Genomic DNA, 23,999 nt, shown 5'->3' on the forward strand with positions numbered 1-23,999 from the left:
TTAGCAGGTAAGGAATAATTTTCTTGTCAAGGGCTCTCAGGTCGCCTGAAAAGTAGATAGACTGTTTCAAATAGCAGTGAGGTGTGCTAAGCGGTAATAGGTATACAAACGATGGATAACCTTTGAAACCAAAGGCACCTCAGATTGCCTCCAGTGTAAAGCTAGTTCAGTCCTAGCTGCTATGAAAATTTGTTGTCACAGGCATTGGGTGTGTTTATCTAAAACAGGTGTAGGGACACTTAATTAGATATAGAGTGGGTCTCTAATCACTGATAACCCTACAGACTGGGTTATCCATTGAAAAAGATGATCCCAAAAAGAAACAACCATCCCACATTGCCACCATAAATGGAAAATTGTACTGGTGCGGCTACATTTCCTCCAGCATGAATCCAACACAGATTTTTGCTGCTTATCCTTGGGCAGTAATGGCTTTTAGCCTGCTAGCTAAATAGTGCCCAGCCTTATTAGCCCCCTCATAGTAGGCTTGCTTGGCTAAATTAAGGTGATTAGATAACCTTTCATCTTTGAGGGATTGCAAGGCAGTTCTAGCTACGGAGAAGTGCTTGAAGATTGCTTTAGATTGTGACTTCATATGTAGACAAAGTTGAGAAATTTTATCAATTAATGCTAGTCGGGACTTCTCTCTATCTTTCTTGCAAAATTTGCTTGAGAAATGAGAATACCCCTTGCCACCTTTTTAGAGCAATCCCAAACACACCTTTAGAAACGGGAGTAGAAGAATTCATTTGAAAATAAGACTGGAGATGTTCCCCCAAAGACCTAGAAAAAGAGTCATCCTTGAGCAAACTTTCATTTAGGCACCAGAAGCTAACACCCCTATCTGCTTCATGAAATTTAACTTCGAGCCACACAGGGGCATGGTCTGACCAAATGATATAGCCCACAGAGAAGCTGGTACTTCACGGAGTTCAAACCTCTTCCGAAGGGTCGACGGGGCCAGATAGTTAAAGATGGAGAGGGAATTCCCTCTCCACAAAGATGGAGAGGGAATTCCCTCTCCACAGCCATTCTCTCTGCCGCAAAAATGTGTGATTTCTGCACAAAGCTATGAAGACAGAAAATAAGGTCTCTGGGTTGATTCTCTACAAGGGCCTAGAGCTCTATGGACCCTCTCGATCTTGATAGGCGTTGTGGCAAAGTTGCTATCGGGTACACCATCAGCCTGCTTAGAGAGAATAAAGGTATACAGTTTTTGCGCTACTGCGGGAGCATCCATAGAATTGGCAGTTTCCGGAACTTTCCTTATTCTCAAGTTACAGTGCCGTGACCTATTTTCTAGGTCTTCTAGTTTGTCAGCGAGATAGGCTCACTCTGCTTGTAGAGATTTCTGCTGTGATTCTTGACCCGTAGGCTTGTTTGCCATCATAAGAGTTTAAGCATTAAGATAGTGCAGGAAATGCCCAATAATCACAGAAATGGCACTAGAAAGTGAAGGATATATAAAGCGGGGGAGAGGAGCTCTGTAGTTAGGCAGCCATCCTGGATGATGTCATTAGAGTGCCCCCCCCCCCAGGAAGATTCAATTTTAATACAGTTCCATTAGTAATGTGCCGTTTTCTCTGTGCTATACAGTTTAAAGAAGAGCAAGAGAGAGGATTGTACATTTTCAGAACTAGTTGACAGTGTCCTATATTCCTCACCAATTATATGAGCCACAAAAAGATCCCAGTATTAAGCTCTTAGTGATCACCGTTATCATTTTACAATCTGTCTTCCTGCACATTCTATGCAGTTACAGTAGTTCACTTCCACCTTTTCTCAGCTTATAAATTTAATTGAGTTAAAGTAGAGGGAAGTGATACATCAAGTGCATATGAAATGCATGGAATAGTTGGTCATAAAATCTTAGGAAAAATAGGACTGAATGGACCACATGTCTATATAGGCTATCCTTGCCAAGTCTACTCTTTAACTGTATCATCCACACAAATGTTTCTCAGCTGCTGTTAAAAACCTTAAGTAACAGATTTATTCCCCTGCTCTCACACCATCCCTCACCTCCTAGATAACTTGTTTTAGTAATTGACAGTACTTATAATTAGAAAGTGCTTCCTACAACCTTGACATTATAATCAGGGCCCCGTCTGCTGCAGTGGTGTAAGAAGGGCTGCAAAATCCAGCCCTTCTTGCAGAATTCATCCTCCTCTGTGGATTTATCATAGGAGACCATGGGCTAGGCCACTAAATAGCAGCAGACGTGACTGCTACATTTTTCCTTCCCTCCCCCACCCCTCCCTACCTCACTCAGGTGTGCCTATCTATGCTACCTTACTGCAAAGTATAGCAGTAACAAGGCTGCTTCCTCTATCTGTGCAGCCTGGAGCTAGAGTGCTGGGCTGTAACTTGCACTGTACTGTAGCAGCCCCTGCTGTTCAAAGAATGACACTCTGACCCCAGGTTGTACAGGATAAGGAAGCAGCCTGTGCTATTGTTGCTGCCTTATTCTTATTTAAGAAAGCTCAGATGGATGCACGTGAGTGAGGGGGCGGGTTAGGAAATCTGCTCATGACTGAGGTGCAGATCACACTGCTAGGCTAAATTCTATGAAAAAACATTCTGCTGTGAGTTCTGGAATTACTGTGAGCTGCTCACAGTGCTGGACTAAGTTTGGACAATATATTTTGGTCATTGTAGGCCAGCTATTCAGCAGCTGAAGGGCATACTCTGACAATCAGTTGGCGGGGTGCAGGCTGACAAAGGCAGAGAGTACTAGTTTTAAAAACAAACATGAAGGCATTTTCTCTCTCTCTTTGTACCACATGGATAGTAAATAGGACAAGCCAAGTACCTGAAGCAAGAAGTGCCACTGTAGGGCAGCATGCAGGAGCTGAGAGAGTGAGGACTAGAGCTGCAGAAATGCTGCTGTACAGAGAGAAGTGTAGTTGAACTAGAGTGTGTTTGCAGGGGTGGGAGGCTGGAAAGTCCAAGTCACCACATTGCTGCTGCTGGGATCAGAGCACATGGGTTTCAGTGTAGGCATTACTGAGAAAATAAGAGGGGATATGAGGTTGAAAGTTAGGAAGGGATTGTTGCCTATCAGACCCCAGATCCCTTCCCCTTCTTCCTCCCCTAAGATCTTTTTTTTTTCTTATAAAGAACCAAATAAACGGGGCAGAGAAATGTCAGAAAATGACTTTTTATTTTTATAAAGTAAGAAGAACAGGTTACATTTTTAATATATAAATTATGCAAATTTACCACAATTGCTGCAGAATTTTGAAAAAAAACCTCTCCCATATAGTTTGCTAGCTCTTGCCACAGAAGCTTGAAAAATCTGCCTCTGGCAGTTTGGTGCACTAATCATAATCATATCTTCTCCCAGTTTTAATTCCTTTATTCTGTATATGTAGAGCTTTTGCCATCTGGCCTCTTTGAGATTATTTTAAAATCCTTCTCACTAGGTACCCAATATACTACCCTGTGGGATTTCCCATGGGTTAGTGACCTGTACTTGCAAAAGTTTTCTATGGCTGCAAATGAGCGTCATAGCAAACTTTAGTGAGAAACTTTGCTATGTGGATGCTGGCAAGAAAAATAACTACATCTCATTGAAGTGAGTTAGTGCACATGCAGTCTCTGAGAAATTTTTCACATGCTAACCGAGAGAATAATAAGTGAATTGTGGAAATGTGCTCTTCCCCCTTTTTTGTCCGTTGTGTCCCATTGCTGGTTAGTAGCCCTGGCTTTGGAAGGCTATTTAAAGGTCAATAAATGAAAGTGCTTCTGCAACCAAATATTTATTTAAAACATTTATAGCCCATGTTCTTCAAACATTCAAAGCAGGGAACAAATTAATATGCATACATAAAATGTAAGACAGCAAAATTAAAAAGGCATGACAACGATAAATAAAATAACATTGAAATTATGAAGTCCTTCATCTTTGAAATCTCTCTCTTTGGGTGGGCCTACACCAATGACTAGAAGAATTGACAAGGGCATCACCTGCACCATTGTTGTTTTTATGCTTACATCCCCATAGCCCTTTGATCACTTCTGATTTGCTTGCTGTGCTGACAGTATCATTTTTGTTTCTTTAGCATTTGGGTAGGTCATTTCCAAAAGTGGGTTATACACTTCTGCCTGCAGATGGAGTAAAAGCTGATGTCATGGCCATATAGTCCGTCCCGACATCAGGCCACCAGTATTCTTCATATCCAGCAGATGGCGGACATGCATTTCCCTTTGGAGGATTGCCCATGAGTAAAAAAAAAAAGAAAGAAAGAAGTTGGAAAGGAAATGTCTATGTAGCACCGCTTGCCTCCTGAGGTGATATGTGCGGTCCCTCCCTTAGTAGAGTGCCTCAGTCCAGTAGCCTTGGCTGGCGCGTGGATCTAAATTCCAATTAGTGTTTGCAGGCCGAGAGAAGTTTGGTGATGAAGGCTTTATCCGTCTTCCCTCATAGCTGGGACCCGTAACTGCTCTCAGCTAGGGAGAGCTGATCTCAGATAAGTGGGGGTTTTTTTTTTTTAAAGTTAGAGTCAGCAACAGAAAGTTCAGCTGTCCTGCTCATGTCTCTGGGGAGTTCTGTGAGGAAAGAGTGCAGGCAGAGTGGATTGAACAACTATTTGGCTAGACCCTGCTTCCAGGCTTCTCTCATTTTGTCACACAGGCTGCGAGGTACTTTTGCATGATTTTTTGCTGCAGACCTTTGGCATGTGCTTGAGCATCTGGGTATGCAACCATTCTCGTTTGTGCGTGCAAGTGGGCATTCTTTCTTCTGGATGCATATCTTGTGCGGCCAGTTTAGGCGTCTGTCCTGGGTGTCCAGTAGGACGAGCGGCCTAGGGGCATGGGCTTGGATGCACATTTTTTGTTCATCCATATTAGGTGCGCTTGTATGCACAGGAAAGCTAGGTGCGAGCCTTCATTGGGCTATGCGCTTATACTATGGTACCTGCGGCGAAGAAACCTAATTTATTTATTTTTTATTTATTTAAAAGTGCTTATATACTGCATCCTTTGAGGTTTGGAGTGGTTTACAAAAGAACATACATAAAATTATTAATAAACCAAATCATTAAAATGAGCAATAAAATAAACCAGTAATTAAGATATACAAATTATACTCAAATAATAAAAATATATAATAAAAATAAACAAAACTTAAAACAATACTAAATAAATAAAATGGGAAAAAGCAATTGGCAACGATGGTCAAGAATGAAAGAGAATTCTATAAGGGAAAAAATATGTAAAATTAGAAGTCAGACAAATCTGAGAGAGCAGATTTGAAGAGGTGCGTTTTTACTGCCTTTTTAAACTCTTTGGTATCAGTAATGAGCTGGATGTGAGCAGGGAGAGTATTCCAGATGATAGGGCCTGCAATAGAAAAAGATCTTTCATGAGTAATGATTAGCCTGGTGGATTTTGGTGATGGTACCTGTACAAGCATTTGATTTTGAGATCTTAGAATATGAGAAGGGGTGTATAAGTGTAAGGAAGAAGAGAGCAAACAGTTTTTGTTGTGAATAATGGTGAGCAATTATAACCTAAGCGCCTATCTATTTGTGCTGCCTGCCACATCAGAGTCATTCAGCCAGAGCTTTCTTTAAACCTGTGTCAGCGCTGCCTGGATGCTTGGGGAGATTTGCCTCCTCCCGATTTTACAGACGATGGTCCATTTCCTCAGTCTGAGGGGAGTGAGACCGAGGGAGTCGCTGCAGGGGTGTCTCCTCTCCTGATTGGTCCGCGGGTCGAGTCCTTAGGGGACACTGGCTCGCAAGTCATCAGGTTCAGGCCTGTGGGCCTGGAATGGATCCGGCCTCCTTTTCCTGGTTGGAATTATTCCAGGGATTGCAGATATTTCTACAGGGGTGGTCTGCTAAAGCGGCAGCTCTTATTAAGGCGCTCCAAGTGCTCCTCAGCCTGTCTCCATGGTCAAGCGCTGTAGTGCAGTGCGGTCTGACAGAACTCGAATGCAGATGGATCAGGATGATACTGATGATGACAGTGGAGGAAGAAATAAATGGCAAGCAAATGGGGAGAGACCCAGTTTCTGTGTTTGGAGTATAAGAAGCCAGTTTTCTGGGCTTCTCAGGCAAGTGGCCACTCTAGACTACTGGCATTTTCGACCTTATAGGGAAGGTTCTTCCCAGAGATCCTGTTCCTTCTCCACATCTCTGTCCTTTCGCCTCTGAGGTCCTCAAAAGGATACAGGTTCCGGAGACTGAGCCACTCAGTCTTCCCAATGAAGGTTTGTGGCCTCACCTGGTGGTGTGGGACATAGGTGGTTGTCTGTCCTGGTTTTATCACAGGTGGGCCCAGATTGCTTTGGATCAATGAGTTCTTGAAGTGGTTCGGAATGGCTATGCTGTAGAATTTCTTCACATTCCTCCAGATGCCTTCTTGATCTCTTCATGCAACACCCCTCAGAAGAGGATAGAAGTGGAAGCAACATTACAACAGCTGTTGATTCTGAAAGATGTGATCCCCATTCCCGAATCACAGAGAAATATGGGCTGATATTCCATTTATTTTGTTGTGCCCAAGAAGGAAGGGCCGTTTTGGCCCATACTGAATCTCAAGGGCATCAACCAACATCTACGAGTCTTGCATTTCTGGATGGAAATAGAACGCTCTGTCATAATGGCGATTTATGCAGGAGAGTACTTCATGTCTCTGGATCTTTCAGATGCATAACTGCATATTCCCATCAAGCAGGAATCTCAGTGTTTCCTCTGATTTGCCACCCTGGATCATCATTACCAGTTTCAGGCCTTGCCTTTCGGACTAGCCACAGTGTCCAGGACCTTTTCCAAGATCATGGTAGTGATAGCGACAGCCTTCACAAGGAGGGCATTCTATTTCACCCCTACTTGGACTAGTTGACTTCAGTCAAGACGTTGGAAGAGAGTCTTCGTGTTTCCCACAGAGTGGTTTCCTTGCTACAGGAGCTAGGCTTGGAGGTGAATCTTGCCAAGAACAATTTGCAGCCATCTCATACCCTGTAGTATCTCGCGCTTCAATTCGATACAAGGCAGAGCAGAGTGTTTCTGCTAGCATCTAATCCCTGTGGAACTCTGTTCGTCCAACCGTGTGGTCTTATCCAGAGGTCCTGGGGTTGATGGCTGCCACATTAGAAGTGGTTCCCTGGGCGAGGGTACATATGAGCTCTCTTCAGTGTGCCTTGCTCTTCCGATGGAGTCTGCAGTCGCAGAACTATGCAGTGAGGCTGCTTCTTCTGTTAGAGGTGAAATCCTTGTTGAACTGATGGTTACATGCAGACCATCTCAGGAAGGAAATTTCCCTGAAGACACTGGATGGGTTGGTACTCAAGACAGATGTGAGCCTCCAGGGCTGGGGGGTTCACTGTCGGGAGCTGGTGGTGCAAGGGTGCTGTAATGTGGTGAAGCGGCAGTGGAACATCAATAATCAGGGTGGAACCAAGAGTCAACAGGTGTCAGAGGAGATAGATATGCTCATTGGATGAGCAGAGCAGCATCTCCTAAACATATCTGCCTCTCACATTGCCGTAAAGGACAATATTAGAGCCAGTTTCCTCGGCAGGAGAAGCTTGGACCCAGGAGAATGGGAGCTGGCGAACAAGGCCTTTCAGCTCCTGGTGGATCCCTGCGACCTATCGGATCTAGACCTGTTGGTGAACCTCATCAACGCGAAAGTTCCATGCTGCTTCATTCACGGGTAGGACCCAAAAGCGATGGGCATAGGCGCTGTCTTTCAGGAGTGGCCACAAGGCACCCTGCTGCATGCATTCCTGCCTTAGCCTTTGATAGGCAGGCTGGTACAGATTGCAATTCAAACCAACACCGTCCTTTTAGTGGCTCTGGATTGGGCTTGAAGGCCGTGGTATGCTGATCTCTAGAGACTTCTGGTGGACAGTTCCCTCTATCTACTGTCTCGGACGTATCTGTTATGTCGGGGGCCCATTCTACATGAGAATCCAGGTTAGTTCTGTCTTATGGTTTAGTCATTGAAAGGGCTCGGCTGTTGAAGTGCGGTTATTCACCTTCTGCAATTTCCACTCTTCTTCAGGCCCGGAAATTTTCTACTTCTCTAGCTTACGTTAGAGTTTTGAGGGTCTTTGAGATCTGGTCATCTGAGTGAGGTTCTCAACCGCTCAAGGTGGATATTCCTTTGATTTTGGAATTTTTACCAGACGGCTTGCTTAAGGGTTTGGCCCTTAATACCTTGAAAGTTCAAGTTGTGCCACTGGCTTGTTACAGGGGAAAAGTCAATGGAGGGCCTTTGTCTTCCCATAAGGATGTGTCCAATTTCATACGGGGAGTTGAACCTCTTCACGCCATATTCTTTCCTTGTGTCTGATTACTTTGAAGACTGTTTTTCTGGTAGCAATCTGTTCGTCACATCTCTGAGCGGCAGGCTGTTTCCTCCATATGATTCTGGGTGCGCTTCAGTTTTGGACCGTGCCTTCCTTTTTGCCCAACGTGTTTTCAGACTGATGCGTTGATTGGGACTTTCTCCTAGGAAGGGATTGTGAATGCTGCTTCTACTGTATCCTCATCCCTAGCTGACCCAAGAAGCAGAGTCCTGTCCTGTGAGTCAAACGCAGATCTCCTGTATGTCATAACTAAAGGTCTGGCTAGGGCTGGGATTCCTCCTCCCCCCCCCCCCCCCCCCAAAGGAGCAGCACAGGACTTCAAGGCAGGGCAGAGAGGATCTTCAACCTGGGCCAGCCACCTCCCCTGCAGGTTGAGCCCTTGGGGTTCTAATGATTGACAGGACTTAGATTGAAGCTGGGATCAAGGTGCAGGCTGGAATTTGGAGACCCAAGCTGGAACTCGGGAGTAGTGCAGGGCTGGAGACAAGGACTGGAGACAGGTCTGGAAACCAAGATAGTACAGGGCTGGAGACGAGGGCTTGATCCCAAGGCAGTACAGGGCTGGAGACAGGGGCTGGATACCAAGGCAGTACAGGGCTGGAGACAGGGGCTGGATACCAAGGCAGTACAGGGCTGGAAACAAGGTTCTCACAGGACAAGCAGGATGGTAGTCCTCACATATGGGTGACATCACAGGATGGAGCCCAATCACGGAAAATTTCTGTCAAAGTTTCCAGAACTTTGACTGGCCCCTACTGGGCATGCCCAGCATGGCACTAACCCTGCAGCCAGCAAGGGTCCCCCTTTAGTCTTCTTTTTTCCGCACAGCAGTAGCCTCGCGGTTAAGGAGCTCTAAAGAGATTCCTTACAGGAATTTTCCTCACGGAATTGCTAAAAGTTAATTTGCCCCACAGGGGTCCCTCCTTTAACTTTTTTCAGACCGCGGTACTCCGGTAAGTTTTTACTCGTTTTCCGTTGATTACTGTTGAGTTTGGCCCTCGTGGCCTACTGGCCGTCGACCGCACCGCGGCTTGATTTTTTTTCTATGGCCATGGCATCGGGATTTCGTCGGTGCCCGGACTGTACTCGTATCATGTCCATTACAGACCCCCATAAAGTCTGTGTAATGTGTCTTGGACGAGAGCATGATGTCTTGACCTGCACCAAATGTGCCCTAATGACACCAAAAGGTCACAAGGCCAGAATGGAGAAGATGGAACTTCTCTTCTGTGCTCAAACCCCGACTCCATCCATTGCATCGACGTCATCAGAACCGGCACCGTCAACTTCGCGCCAGCATCAACCACCGGCCGGTGACCATCCGGCATCGACGACTTCTCGGCCTTCGACACCCTCTACTCCCCCTCAGGACCGGAGGGGATCGTAGGGAGAAACATCGCCATTGGCACCAAAAGACTCTGACCATCAAGGGAGCGAAATAATCGACCTTGCCATCGTTCGAGCCGCCGTCAAAAAAACCCTGTCTAGAAAAGGCACCGATCTTTTCAGCGACCAGGTCACCGAGGCAACCCTCGCCCGACAGGGCATCGGGAGCCGCGACTTCTTCTTTAACGGTGGTCCCTCCGGCTATGCCTCTGCCTCCTTCTTTTGTTCCGGAGCAGGGGCTGCTTGCTCCAGGTCTCCGAGAAGAACTGGACCGGATGGTTCAGGAGGCTATCGACAAGGCGATGCAACGTTTTCAGGTTCCTCCGGCACCAACACCGGTACCAATTGCGGAACAGACCATCGACCCGATTCCAGCAGCATTGGCACCGCTACTCTCCAGGATGGAAGCGCTTATGGACACTTTTCCACCGATGGACCCCGGGTCACCGATGGCTCCAGTGCCCTCCCCGCTTACTCTGTCATCGGGAGGAGAAACACCATTCCACATCCCTCCATCGGGAGTTTTGCCTCAGCCATCGAGGCTGATACGGCCGTCCCCACAGATTCCATCGGTGCCGATATGTCCATTGGCAGCATCGAGCCATCCATCGATGCCCTCGATGCCCGCGCCGGGGCCTTCGATGCCTTCATCGGTGCCTCCGGTTATTCCTTCGATGCCTTCGGAGCCTAGACTGGGGCCTTCAAGTATCCAACCACCCCATCCCCCTCTAGTCCCTAGAGCAGGGGTGGGCAATTCCAGTCCTCGAGGACCACAAACCTGTCGAGGTTTTAGGATATCCTAATGAATAAGCATGAATAGATTTGCATACAATGGAGGCAGATTGCATGCAAATATCTCTCATGCATATTCATTAGGGATATCCTGAAAACCAGACTGGTTTGTGGCCCTCGAGGACCGGAACTGCCCACCCCTGCCCTAGAGGGACGGGTACTGATCCTTATGATTCCTGGACTGATGACTCCTTACCAGACACTGATGATTTGCCATCACCACCTTCACCCACTGAGCGTAGAAAGCATTCTCCTCCAGAAGACCTCTTTTTCATAAATTTTGTGAAGGAAATGTCTGAATTGGTTCCCTTCCAATTACAGACTGAACAGGACGATAGACATCAGATGATGGAGTTACTACAATTCCTGGATGCTCCCAAGGAAACAACCTCCATCCCTATCCACCAAGTTCTTCTGGACCTTCTCAAAAAGAACTGGGAACATCGTGGCTCTATTGCACCAGTCCACAGAAAAGCTGACACTACCTATTTGGTGCAGTCAGCTCCAGGCTTTCAGAAGCCTCAATTGGATCACCAATCTGTGGTGGTTGAATCTGCGCAAAAGAGAGCAAAAAGGTCAAAACCTCACACTTCATTTCCTCCTGGCAAGGAACAGAAGTTTTTAGATGCCATTGGTCGCCGAGTCTTTCAAGGATCAATGCTGATCTCCCGAATTGCTGCTTATCAGCTTTATATGACGCAATGTAATGGGATCATTTTTAAGCAGATGCAAGACTTGTCAGACTCCATGCCTCAGTCACTTCAAGAACAACTTCAAACCCTAGTTAACAAAGGTTTTGAGGCAGGCAAACATGAGATCAGATCATGTTATGACATCTTTGACACCACAACCAGAGTATCTGCAGCTGCTATTTCAGCAAGACGATGGGCCTGGCTCAAGTTTTCAGACCTTCGCCCTGAAGTCCAGGACAGATTGTCCGACCTCCCCTGCATATGGGACAATCTCTTTGGCGAGCAGATTCAAAAGACAGTGGCTGAATTAAAGGATCATTATGAGACTCTAAGACAGCTTTCTTTGATACCTTCGGACTATCCTTCCAAACAGCCTTTCCGGAAGGACTCTAAAAAGTCATTCTTCAGACTGAAGAAGTCCTACCCGCCACCAGCCAGATCCCATTCTATGAGACCATTTCTCAAAGCACAGTCTCGTCAGACCCGGAAACAAAAGCCACAAACAGCCCCCCAGCCGGGCCCTGTTTCTGGCTTTTGACTCTTGCATAGAGAGCAGCAGCCAGCTTCCGTTACCCCACATACCAGTGGGAGGTCGATTGTGCCATTTCAACAACAGATGGCACTCAATCACCTCAGACCAGTGGGTTCTAGCGATTATAGCTCAAGGGTATCATCTCAACTTTCTCTCCATCCTGCCGGATGCCCCACCTCTAAAGACGTGGAAAACATCCGACCATTCACTGCTCCTGGAACAGGAGGTCTCCCTCCTACTCCAGTCCGCAGCAATAGAACCAGTACCATCCCCTCAGCAAGGCCTAGGGTTCTATTCCCGGTAATTTCTAATCCCCAAAAAATCGGGAGGCGTTCGTCCAATCCTGGATCTATGAGCCTGTCAGTGTGGTGGCTGCCTTCCATAAAGGTGTCGGGGATGTCCCTTTATCAGTACAACCCCTTGTAACACATTTTTTGAAAGGCTTGCTTCACCTCAAGCCTCCACTGCGTCCTCCGGCCCCTTCTTGGGACCTTAACCTGGTTTTGGGTCGGCTCATGAAACCACCATTCGAGCCTCTCCAATCCTGTGAACTTCTATATCTCACATGGAAAGTGATTTTCCTTCTGGCAATCACATCAGCTCGCAGAGTTAGTGAATTACAGGCCCTAGTTACCTATCCGCCTTACACTAAACTTCTGCAGGACCGGGCAGTACTCCGCACTCACCCTAAATTTTTACCTAAGGTAGTTTCGGATTTTCACCTCAATCAATCCATCTTATTACCAACCTTTTTTCCCAGGCCCTACTCCAATCCAGGTGAGCAGGCTCTGCATACCCTTGACTGTAAACTGGCTCTAGCATTCTACCTAGACTGTACAGCTGCCCACAGAAAGAGCACTCAATTGTTTGTCTCTTTCCATTCTATCAAATTAGGGCAGTCTGTGGATAAGCAGACCCTCTCCTCCTGGGTAGCGGACTGCATATCCTTTTGTTATCAGCAAGCAGGCATTCCGCTTCAAGACCTTGTTAAGGCACACTCTGTGAGGGCCATGGCAACTTCAGTAGCACACCTCTGATCGGTGCCGCTTCCTGATATTTGCAGGGCTGCCACCTGGAGTTCTCTCCATACTTTTACAGCCTACTATTGCTTGGACAAAGCCGGAAGATAAGATTCCATCTTCGACCAGTCTGTATTGCGTAACCTGTTTACGACGTGACGTACCAACACCGTTCCGCCTGCCCAGTGGGGTTCAGGATGCCCTCTCCCAAATTTCCTCCCCAGTTGTGTCTCTGGCGCGTCCTTGGGTACATTTGGTGCATGTTCGGACATCCTCAGCTCGGTACTCACCCATATGTGAGGACTACCATCCTGCTTGTCCTGTGAGAAAGCAAATGTTGCTTACCTGTAACAGGTGTTCTCACAGGACAGCAGGATGTTAGTCCTCACGAAACTCGCCCGCCACCCCGCGGTGTTGGGTTCGTTTCTTATTTTATTTTTCGACATTGCCTGTAGCTTTGTAACAAAACTAAAGGGGGACCCCTGCTGGCTGCAGGGTTAGTGCCATGCTGGGCATGCCCAGTAGGGGCCAGTTAAAGTTCTGGAAACTTTGACAGAAGTTTTCCGTGATTGGGTTTCATCCTGTGATGTCACCCATATGTGAGGACTAACATCCTGCTGTCCTGTGAGAACACCTATTACAGGTAAGCAACATTTGCTATATGTGGGACTGGACTGGGCAGGGCATGACAAGACCAGACAAGGACAAAACAGGTCTATACAAGGCAGGTTAGGGCAGGATTTAGACAAGGCAGGTAGGAGCAGATAAGGACAACACAGAACAGAGAATACAGAAGCCTGAAGGTATGCAAGGCTGGAGACCCAAAAGTTACTAAGCAAAGTAAGGCCTGAGTAGGCCACAGAGCAAGATCTAGGCTAATAGCAGGCCCGGAGGCCACAAGGCAAGGTAAGACCTAGATAGGCCACAGAGCAGAGTGTAAGGTAATATCTTGTGGACTTTTGGCCTTCTAAGGTAAGGTCTAAATAGACCACAAGGCAAGGACCAAGCCACAGGAAGGCCCAGAGGCCACAGGACTAGGCAAGGCAGGGCTGGAAAGTCAGAGGCCACAGAGCAAGACCAGGTGGAACAGGGCCAAGGAGAGAGCTGAGACAATTCGATGACAGTGCATCAGTTGTTGCAAGAGGTAGGGCTAAGTAAGCCAAGTCCTGCTGACTCATGAGCCCATGGAGGCTATGGCTGGAGCGAAAGCAGGGGTAGCTCCATAGGGACCTCTGGTGGCTGAGAGGCTACATAGCAGGTGGGACATAACACTGTATGATGGAGCACAGCACTGATGTGTTGCTGTGCCAGCCATTCTTGCCTTTTAATGCTCTTTTTCTCATCTCTTGCAGCATTTGAAGTAAATTTTATGGATGATGTAGGACAAACTCTTTTAAATTGGGCCTCTGCTTTTGGAACTCAGGAGATGGTGAGTTACTAGATGAAATTGTAATTTCCCCAAAATGCTCTTGTATATGTACAGAAAATAAATACTTTTAAGTAAATAAATATGTGGATAAAGTTCTGTGGAAACTAAATTTGAAACAAAGATTTTTTTTTAAAAAGTCTGTATGGGATATTTTTTCAGGTGGAATTTCTTTGTGAACGAGGTGCTGATGTAAACAGAGGTCAAAGGTCATCTTCATTACATTATGCTGCGTGTTTCGGAAGACCTCAAGTAGCAAAGGTATGAATTCCAAGCTTTGCTGCAGTGGAAAACTATATAAGGTTTTACTTTTTAAGTTTTTATTTTGGGTGGCGGGAGCACTGGCAAACCTTTATAATTTTTTAATGTCCAGCCTTATTGGAAATTACTGAAGTTTTCAGAAATGCCCACACCTACTCCCACCTCCTCCCACTTATTTAACAATACTTGTATCTTCCTCCTACCAGGGCCAGTGAGCGGTACCACTATGCAGATTTTGTATAAGTTAATTAAATATTTCTAATGGTAGCAGAATGCTGAGACATTGCATTTGATTAACTGAGTCTGACAGGTAAACACACCATTTTAAAAATCCCCACTTAAATAGCTGTTCATCAGGTGGTAGTCCCATAAATATAAAAACTAAACTAAATATTTTTATAAATGCTGGCATGCAACAGCTAAAAGACTTTGCTTGGCTGACACCACTGTTATTTAAAGTTACTATTTAGAACATGTTATTTTACTTTTATGTGAAAATCACCCAGTCCAAAAAAGTGAATATCTCCAAGCTGTACTATTTATTGTGTATGTGTGTGTATATATCTATATATATTTATATATTTTTTATTTTTACTGGAAGTGCTTCTTTAAAATATTTTTCAAACAAAAAGATGCTGGCATAGCAATTTTATTTTGTTCATGTACTGGTGCTATGTCACTAATATTCAGAAAACCCTTTGAAATCATTAGGAACATTCCAATCATTGGGATCAGATGATGATTATTTTCAACACCATAGAATAACAACTTGTCTCTAGGTGGAGCTTTACATTTTTTGTTGGGTTCTCCAGAAATTCCTCTAATTTACAAGTTGTTTGTCCAGTCAGTTGCTGATACCTCTAGTCTTTGGTTGCTCCTGGGATGTTGTAAATTGAGTGACTTGGTTATGCAATCTAAACTTTGCATCACAGACTGGTAATAAACAGGTGCTTCTGAGTGATCAGGAAACATTTTACACTTTTAAACACTTCTGTACAGAAACTGAGCTTAAAACGCAAATACTTGTAGCATCTAAAATGTGATGTTAATGCGATTGTCAGGCTCATTGATTGCTCATTCCACAGATAAGTAGTTGAATACTTGGGGTTGATGTACCCAGTGTTAAACCTTTTTGTTTGTTAGTTTTTAGCTTTTGGAATGTGAATGTTTGAAAGCAACTGAATAACTTATTAAAATAGATACTAAGAAGATATAGTACAAAATTAATTTGTCATGGATTGAAAAATATATTTTGAGTGAGCAGGTAGAGGAGGTGATACTGTTCACCTGGATACACGTGTCCCCCCCCCCCCCCCCCCTTTTATTCAGCTTTGGGAGCTTGCACACCGAAATATATTTACTCCTTCAAGCTGCATCCTGTTTGCCAGCAAATATGCAGCTCTCATTATTTCCTGAGAGAGTTATATAAAGCACTGAGGTAATATGGAGTGGCAATTAAATCCTAAACAAAAGACCTGGGATAAACTGCACAGAGCTGCAGTTACAACCCTAATAAAAGCTTGCTGGTTAGACTGGATGGGCCATTTGTATCTTTTTTTTTTTCCATCATTTACTATATTATTGTTCCTACGGTATGAGTTATTTTGGCATGTTAAAATTTGTTAGATTTGAAAAAAAATAGGGATACTAGATTTAGCAATCCTCTTTTTACGCTATCAAATTCACACACACATTTTAACAGCCTTTCTCAATGTTTCAAGATTAGATAAACTTTCCCATGAAAAAGCTGTGCTGTTTTTCTCCCACAGGAGATTGAGGCAGTTTATGTTTAAACATTTTTTTAGCTCCTGCTGGGAGCCCTATGTTAGTTTATGCAACATTCACATTCAGAGGGAAGCTCTCCCCTCTTGCAGGGAGAGCTTCCCTCTGTTCTCGGGGGCAGGAACATGCGCCCGCTGCCTCCCTGGTGGGGAGGGCTCAGCTCGGGGGACCGCGTCTGAGTTCGCACAGCTGCGCGAATCGTGTCCAGCTCCTGCCAGCAAGGCCGATCCGTTCCCAGTGAGTACGGGAACGGCGGTCATTTTAAGTTTTTGCACGCATGGAGAAGAGGGCAGCAGGGGGAGGTGATCTCCCACTGATGCTGTCGCTGGCAACTGTGAACCCTGAGGAGCCCGGGGGGGGGGGGGGGGGGGGGAGGGGCTGGGGGAGGAAGATGTGGATCACTCAGAGGGGGATGAGCCAGAGTTTCCTTTCTTCTCCCCAGAGTTCATTTTGTTAATGCACCAGGCCCTTTTAGCCTGGGAGGCTAAGCGAGTGGCCCTGCTGGAAGAGGCCCATCTAAGAGGCCCCCCCAGGAAAAGGGCCAAAGACTCTGAGCCGCCAAGGACCTCTAGAGTCCATACGGTCAGGAACTCGGAAGGCCCTGACCCCAAGGGGGGGCCTCTTCCGTTGGTAGACCCGGTTCCGGGATCCCCCCTCAGGATTCTCCAGAAGATCTCTAGTCCAAGGCAGAACAGGATCCTGAGGCGCCGCCTATTATGGACGGAGACGATCCCAGGGTACTTTATTTGTTTCAGAGGGAAGAACTTAGCCCCCTCATACCGCATGTTCTAGCGGAGCTGGGAATCTAGGTTCTGGACTCAGTGGATCCAGTCATGGCTGGTTTGAGAGGTCCAACTACTACATTTCCGTTTCACAGGATGGTGAAGCAGCTGGTGGTCCGGGAGTGAGACTATGGATAAGTTATATCCTTTGCCTGTGTCTGCGGTCACGAAGAGGACCACAATTCAATTCGCTGGCGCGGTGGGCTTGAAGGACTTGCAGAAAGCTTGAGGTCTATCTCAAGTGGATTTTTGAGGTGTCCGCCCTGAGCATCAGGGCTGCTGTATGCAGTAGCTTCATTCTCCGTGCAAGTTTGAGATGGGTGCAGCATAAGATCATAAGAAAATGCCATACTGGGTCAGACCAAGGGTCCATCAAGTCCAGCATCCTGTTTCCAACAGTGGCCAATCCAGGCCATAAGAACCTGGCAAGTACCCAAAAACTAAGTCTATTCCATGTTACCATTGCTAATGGCAGTGGCTCTTCTCTAAGTGAACTTAATAGCAGGTAATGGACTTCTCCTCCAAGAACTTATCCAATCCTTTTTTAAACACCGCTATGCTAACTGCACTAACCACATCCTCTGGCAACAAATTCCAGAGTTTAATTGTGCGTTGAGTAAAAAAGAACTTTCTCCGATTAGTTTTAAATGTACCACATGCTAACTTCATGGAGTGCCCCCTATTCTTTCTATTATTCGAAAGACCTCTCATAATTTTAAATCTCTATCATATCCCCCTTCAGCCATCTCTTCTCCAAGCTGAAAAGTCCTAACCTCTTTAGTCTTTCCTCATAGGGGAGCTGTTCCATTCCCCTTATCATTTTGGTAGCCCTTCTCTGTACCTTCTCCATCGCAATTATATCTTTTTTGAGATGCGGCGACCAGAATTGTACACAGTATTCAAGGTGCGGTCTCACCATGGAGCGATACAGAGGCATTATGACATTTTCCATTTTATTCACCATTCCCTTTCTAATAATTCCCAACATTCTGTTTGCTTTTTTGATTGCCGCAGCACACTAAATTGATGATTTCAATGTGTTATCCACTATGACGCCTAGATCTCTTTCTTGCGTTGTAGCACCTAATATGGAACCCAACATTGTGTAATTATAGCATGGGTTATTTTTCCTTATATGCATCACCTTGCACTTATCCACATTAAATTTCATCTGCCATTTGGATGCCCAATTTTCCAGTCTCACAAGGTCTTCCTGCAATTTATCACAATCTGCTTGTGATTTAACTACTCTGAACAAATTTGTGTCATCTGCAGATTTGATTATCTCACTCGTCGTATTTCTTTCCAGATCATTTATAAATATATTGAAAAGTAAGGGTCCCAATACAGATCCCTGAGGCACTCCACTGTCTACTCCCTTCCACTGAGAAAATTGTCCATTTAATCCTACTCTCTGTTTCCTGTCTTTTAGCCAGTTTGCAATCCACGAAAGGACATCGCCACCTATCCCATGACTTTTTACTTTTCCTTAGAAGCCTCTCATAAGGAACTTTGTCAAACGCCTTCTGAAAATCCAAGTATACTACATCTACCGGTTCACCTTTTCCACGTGTTTATTAACTCCTTCAAAAAAGTGAAGCAGATTTATGAGGCAAGACTTGCCCTGGGTAAAGCCATGCTGACTTTGTTCCATTAAACCATGTCTTTCTATATGTTTTGTGATTTTGATGTTTAGAACACTTTCCACTATTTTTCCTGGCACTGAAGTCAGGCTAACCGGTCTGTAGTTTCCTGGATCGCCCCTGGAGCCCTTTTTAAATATTGGGGTTACATTTGCTATCCTCCAGTCTTCAGGTACAATGGATGATTTTAATGATAGGTTACAAATTTTTACTAATGGGTCTGAAATTTCATTTTTTAGTTCCTTCAGAACTCTGGGGAGTATACTATCCGGTCCAGGTGATTTACTACTCTTCAGTTTGTCAATCAGGCCTACCACATCTTCTGGGTTCACCGTGATTTGATTCAGTCCATCTGAATCATTACCCATGAAAACCTTCTCCATTACGGGTACCTCCCCAACATCTTCTTCAGTAAACACCAAAGCAAAGAAATCATTTAATCTTTCTGCGATGGCCTTATCTTCACTAAGTGCCCCTTTAACCCCTCGATCATCTAACGGTCCAACTGACTTCCTCACAGGCTTTCTGCTTCGGACATATTTAAAAAAGTTTTTACTGTGAGTTTTTGCCTCTACAGCCAACTTCTTTTCAAATTCTCTCTTAGCCTCTCTTATCAATGTCTTACATTTAACTTGCCACTGTTTATGCTTTATCCTATTTTCTTCTGTTGGATCCTTCTTCCAATTTTTGAATGAAGATCTTTTGGCTAAAATAGCTTCTTTCACCTCCCCCTTTAACCATGCCGGTAATCGTTTTGCCTTCTTTCCACCTTTCTTAATGTGTGGAATACATCTAGACTGTGCTTCTAGAATGGTATTTTTTAACAATGACTATGCCTCTTGGACATTTTTTACTTTTGTAGCTGCTCCTTTCAGTTTTTTTCTAACAATTTTTCTCATTTTATCAAAGTTTCCCTTTTGAAAGTTTAGCACGAGAGCCTTGGATTTGCACACTGTTCCTCTTCCAGTCATTAAATCAAATTTGATCATATTATGATCACTATTGCCAAGCGGCCCAACCACCGTTACCTCTCTCACCAAGTCCTGTGCTCCACTGAGAATTAGATCTAAAATTGCTCCCTCTCTCGTCGATTCCTGAACCAATTGCTCCTTAAAGCTATCATTTATTCCATCCATGAAAGTTATCTCTCTAGCGTGTCCCGATGATACATTTGCCCAGTCAATATTGGGGTAATTGAAGTCTCCCATTATTACTGCACTACCAATTTGGTTAGTTTCCCTAATTTCTCTTAGCATTTCACTGTCCGTCTCACCATCTTGACCAGGTGGACAGTAGTATACCCCTATCACTATAGTCTTCCCCGACACACAAGGGATTTCTACCCATAAAGATTCAATTTTGTATTTAGTCTCATGCAGGATGTTTATCCTGTTGGACTCTATGCCATCCCGGACATAAAGCGCCACACCTCCTCCCGGGTGCTCCTCTCTTTCATTGCAATATAATTTGTACCCCGGTATAGCACTGTCCCATTGGTTATCTTCTTTCCACCATGTCTCTGAGATGCCAATTAAGTCTATGTCATCATTCACTGCTATACATTCTAATTCTCCCATCTTACGTCTTAGACTTCTGGCAGTAGCATACAAACATTTCAAAGTTTGTTTTTTGTTTGTATTTTCATTCTGCTTTTTAATTGATAGGGATAAGTTAGACTTTTTTAGCTCAGGTGAGTTTTTAGTAACAGGCACTTGGACTATTTTTCTAATTATTGGAACCTCACTGTCGGGATGCCCTAATTCTAATGCATCATTAGTATCCTTTGAAGATACCTCTCTCCGAACCATGCGTTGCTGAGCGACTGGTCCAGACTCAGATGAACTCCTGTCAGAGCCTTCACCCCCAGAAGAATGCTGACTCTTTCCTCCTGAAGACCTCACATTTGCCAACTTCATTAAAGAGATGTCTGAAACCATCCCTTTCAATTTACAAACGGAGGAGGATGCCATGCACAAGATGCCTGAGGTATTACAATTTGTCAATGCCCCTAAGGAAGTGATGGCAGTTCCAGTTCATGAGGTGCTCCTTGATTTGCTACAATGCACTTAGGAGCACCCTGGCACAGTTCCACCAGTGAACAGAAAAACTGATGCCACCTACCTGGTTCCAGTCAGCTCCAGGGTATCATAAAAGCCAACTGCCCCATCAATCTGTGGTTGTTGAGTCTGCTCAGAAGAAGGCCAAAAGATCCCGGCCTTATTCTTCTGCCCTCCAGGTAAAGAACAAAAATCCTTAGACGCCTTTGGACGGAGGGTCTTCCATGGCTCTGTACTGATGGCACGTCTAGCAGCTTATCGATTAATCATGACTCAGTACTCAAGGAATCTTTGGAAGAAAGTCCAAGAGTTCTCAGAGACCCTACTAGATGAATATCAAAACGGACTTAATACAATCCTTCAAAAAGGACTCGATGCTGGAAAGCACGAAGTGAGAGCAGCATATGATATCTTTGAAACTGCCTCAAGAGTATCAACAAGCAGGCATAAGCGCCAGACACTGGTCATGGCTCAAGTCTGTTGACCTACGCCAGGAAATCCAAGAAAGACTAGCAGATCTTCCATGTAAAGGGGATAATTTATCTGGCGACAAAATTCAGGAAACCGTTATGCAATTAAAAGATCATCCTGACACCTTGCGTCAGCTGTCCTCTTTCCCCTCGGACTTCCCATCTAGTGCTAAGAGGTCTTTTAGACTGCATCCTAGGAGGTTTTCCTGTAAGCCATGTAGGTATTATCCACCTCCATCCTGTACTCTGCAACCAAGACCTCCCCAAAGAAGCTAGCCTCGACAACCCAGGGCCCCAAAAGCCCAATCAGCTCTGTAGACTGGACCAGCATCGGGGGTTTGACTCCTTTCTAGAGAGCAGAAGTCAACCCCCGCCTGCCACACCCATTCCTGTGGGAGGCCACTTGTGCCATTTTGCCAACATATGGCACACAATTACTACAGACCAATGGGTCTTGTCTGTGGTCAAACAGGGTTACCATCTAAACTTCCTCACGCTACCACTGAACACTTCACCATGTCCGGCGTGGGGTCTTGTCGACCGCTCTCCGCTTCTCGAGGCAGAGCTCTCGACGCCTCTGCAGTCCAACACCGTGGAACCGGTACCCTGACTGCAGTGGAGTCAAGGGTTCTACTCTTGGTATTTTCTAATTCCAAAAAAGTCAGGCGGCATTCGCCCTATATTGGACTTACGCACCCTGAACAAACATCTTCGCAAAGAAAAGTTTAGAATGGTAACCGTGATCTCTCTGCTACAATGGGGAGATTGGCTTTGCTCTCTAGATCTTCAGGAGGCTTATGCACACATTGCCACATACCCTCCTCATCGAAAATACCTCAGATTTATAGTCTGCCACAATCATTTTCAATACTGAGTGCTTCCATTCAGTCTGGTTGACCAGTGAAACCGTTTTGATATATTGCAGTTGTATCAAAAATATCCAGGTTTATTGGTTAAGGGTAGTAACTGCTGCACCAGCAAGTTACTCCCATGTACCCTTTTCTTTATTTCCGTCGTCTAGCCTTTAGGGATCCACAGTGTTTATCCCATGCCCCTTTGAATTCTTTGACTGTTTTTGTCTTCACCGCCTCCTCCTCTGGAAGGGCATTCCAGGCATTTATCAGCCTCTCCTTGAAGAAATATTTCCTGATGTTGGTTCTGAGTCAACTCTGGAGTTTCATTTCGTGAAACCCTAGTTCTGTTTCCTTTCCAATGGAAAAGGTTTGAATTTCATACTTAATTAAAGCCTTTCAGTTATCTGAAGGTCTATATCATATCTCCCCTGCACCTCCTCTTTTCCAGGAATACATACATAGATCCTTCAGCCTCTCCTCATAAGTCTTCCAGTAGATATCCCACACCATTTTGCTCCCCTTCTCTGGACTGCCTCCATCCTGTTTCCTTTTTGAGATACGGGCTCCAGAACTGAACCTAGTACTCCAGGTGATGCCTCACCAAGGATCTGTACAAAGGCATTGTAACCTCCTTTTTCTTACTGGTTATTCCTCTCCCTATGCAGCCCAGCATTCTTCTGGCTTTAGCTATCGCCTTGTCACATTGCTTCGTCATCTTCAGATTGCCAGACACTATAACCTCAAGATCCCTCTCTTGGCCCATGCAGATCAGGCTTTTACACCCTATCATATGTAGCTCTTTTGGATTACCACATCCCAGATGCATGAATCTGCCCTTCTTGGCATTGAATGTAACTGCCAAATCTTCATCCACTCTTTAAGCTTTCTTAAATCCATTCTCTCTATTCCTTCAGGCATGGGCACTCTGTTGCAGATCTCGGTATCATCTGCAAATAGACAAACTTTACCGTCTATCCCTTCCGCAATGATGTTCCCAAAGATATTGAGCAGAATCAATACCAATATATGATCCCTGTGACACTCAACACGGTTCTCTCTTCAAAGTAGGTTCCATTTACCATTACATGCTGTCTTTTGTCTGTCAACCAGTTTGTAATCCATACTAAAAACCTTGGTGCTCACTCCCAAACTTCTCATTTTATTCACAAGCCTCCTATGCGGGACCATATCAAAAGCTTTGCTGAAATCCAAGTAGATCACATTGAGTACTCTTCCTTGATCCAATTCTCTAGTCACCCAATCAAAAAGAATCAATCAGATTTGTCTGACAGGACCTTTCCCTGGTGAATCCATGCTGCCTTGGATCCAGCAACCCACCTGCTTGTAGATAGTTCACTATCCTTTCCTGCAGCAGCGTCTCCATTAATTTTCCCTCCACTGAGGTGTGAGGCAAACCAGCCTGTAGTTTCCAGCCTTATCTCTACAACCACTCTTGTGAAGCAGGACCACCACTGCTCTTCTCCAATCCTGTGGAACCACACTCGTTTCCAGGGATCTATTGAACAGGTCCTTTAGCGGACCCGCCAGCACATTTCTGAGCTCCCTCATCCTGGGATGTACCTCATCTGGCCCTATGATCTTGTCTGCTTTGTTTGCCTAGCTCTTCCCATACATTCTGTTTCGTAAATGGAAGTTTGTCTACCCTATCCCCATCTATGGTCTTGTTTACTAGCAACGGTCCTTTTCCAGGCTCTTCTTTAGTGAACACCGAACTGAAATATTTGTTTAATGCCATATCTCAGTGAAGCAGAGAAATGTTCAAAATATTTAATTAAGTCAGTTTGATATCTTTGATACATCTTTGAGGTGGTCAGCCAAAGCTATTAGCTCCAGAAGACTTACTTGGCTGAGGGTGTTGGGCTTCAGAGAGGACGTGCATGATAAGCTGGTTGATGTACTGTGCTCTGGAGACAATCTCTTCAGTGATAAGGTTAAAGAGAGTGTAGTTCTAATTAA

The 23,999-nt window shown here is 45.1% G+C and overlaps 1 protein-coding gene across 1 annotated transcript in view; it reads left to right on the plus strand.

Annotated features, from left to right (window-relative positions):
- Window positions 1-23,999, plus strand: part of HECTD1 (HECT domain E3 ubiquitin protein ligase 1) — a 345,856-nt gene that overhangs the window by 108,167 nt on the left and 213,690 nt on the right. The window contains 2 exon segments of the mRNA XM_029598986.1: window positions 14,100-14,176; window positions 14,336-14,434. Of these exon segments, the coding sequence (XP_029454846.1) occupies window positions 14,100-14,176; window positions 14,336-14,434 (176 nt within the window).

This window comes from Rhinatrema bivittatum, chromosome 4 (genome assembly GCF_901001135.1).
Source record: "Rhinatrema bivittatum chromosome 4, aRhiBiv1.1, whole genome shotgun sequence".
In the NCBI taxonomy this organism is placed as follows: domain Eukaryota; kingdom Metazoa; phylum Chordata; class Amphibia; order Gymnophiona; family Rhinatrematidae; genus Rhinatrema; species Rhinatrema bivittatum.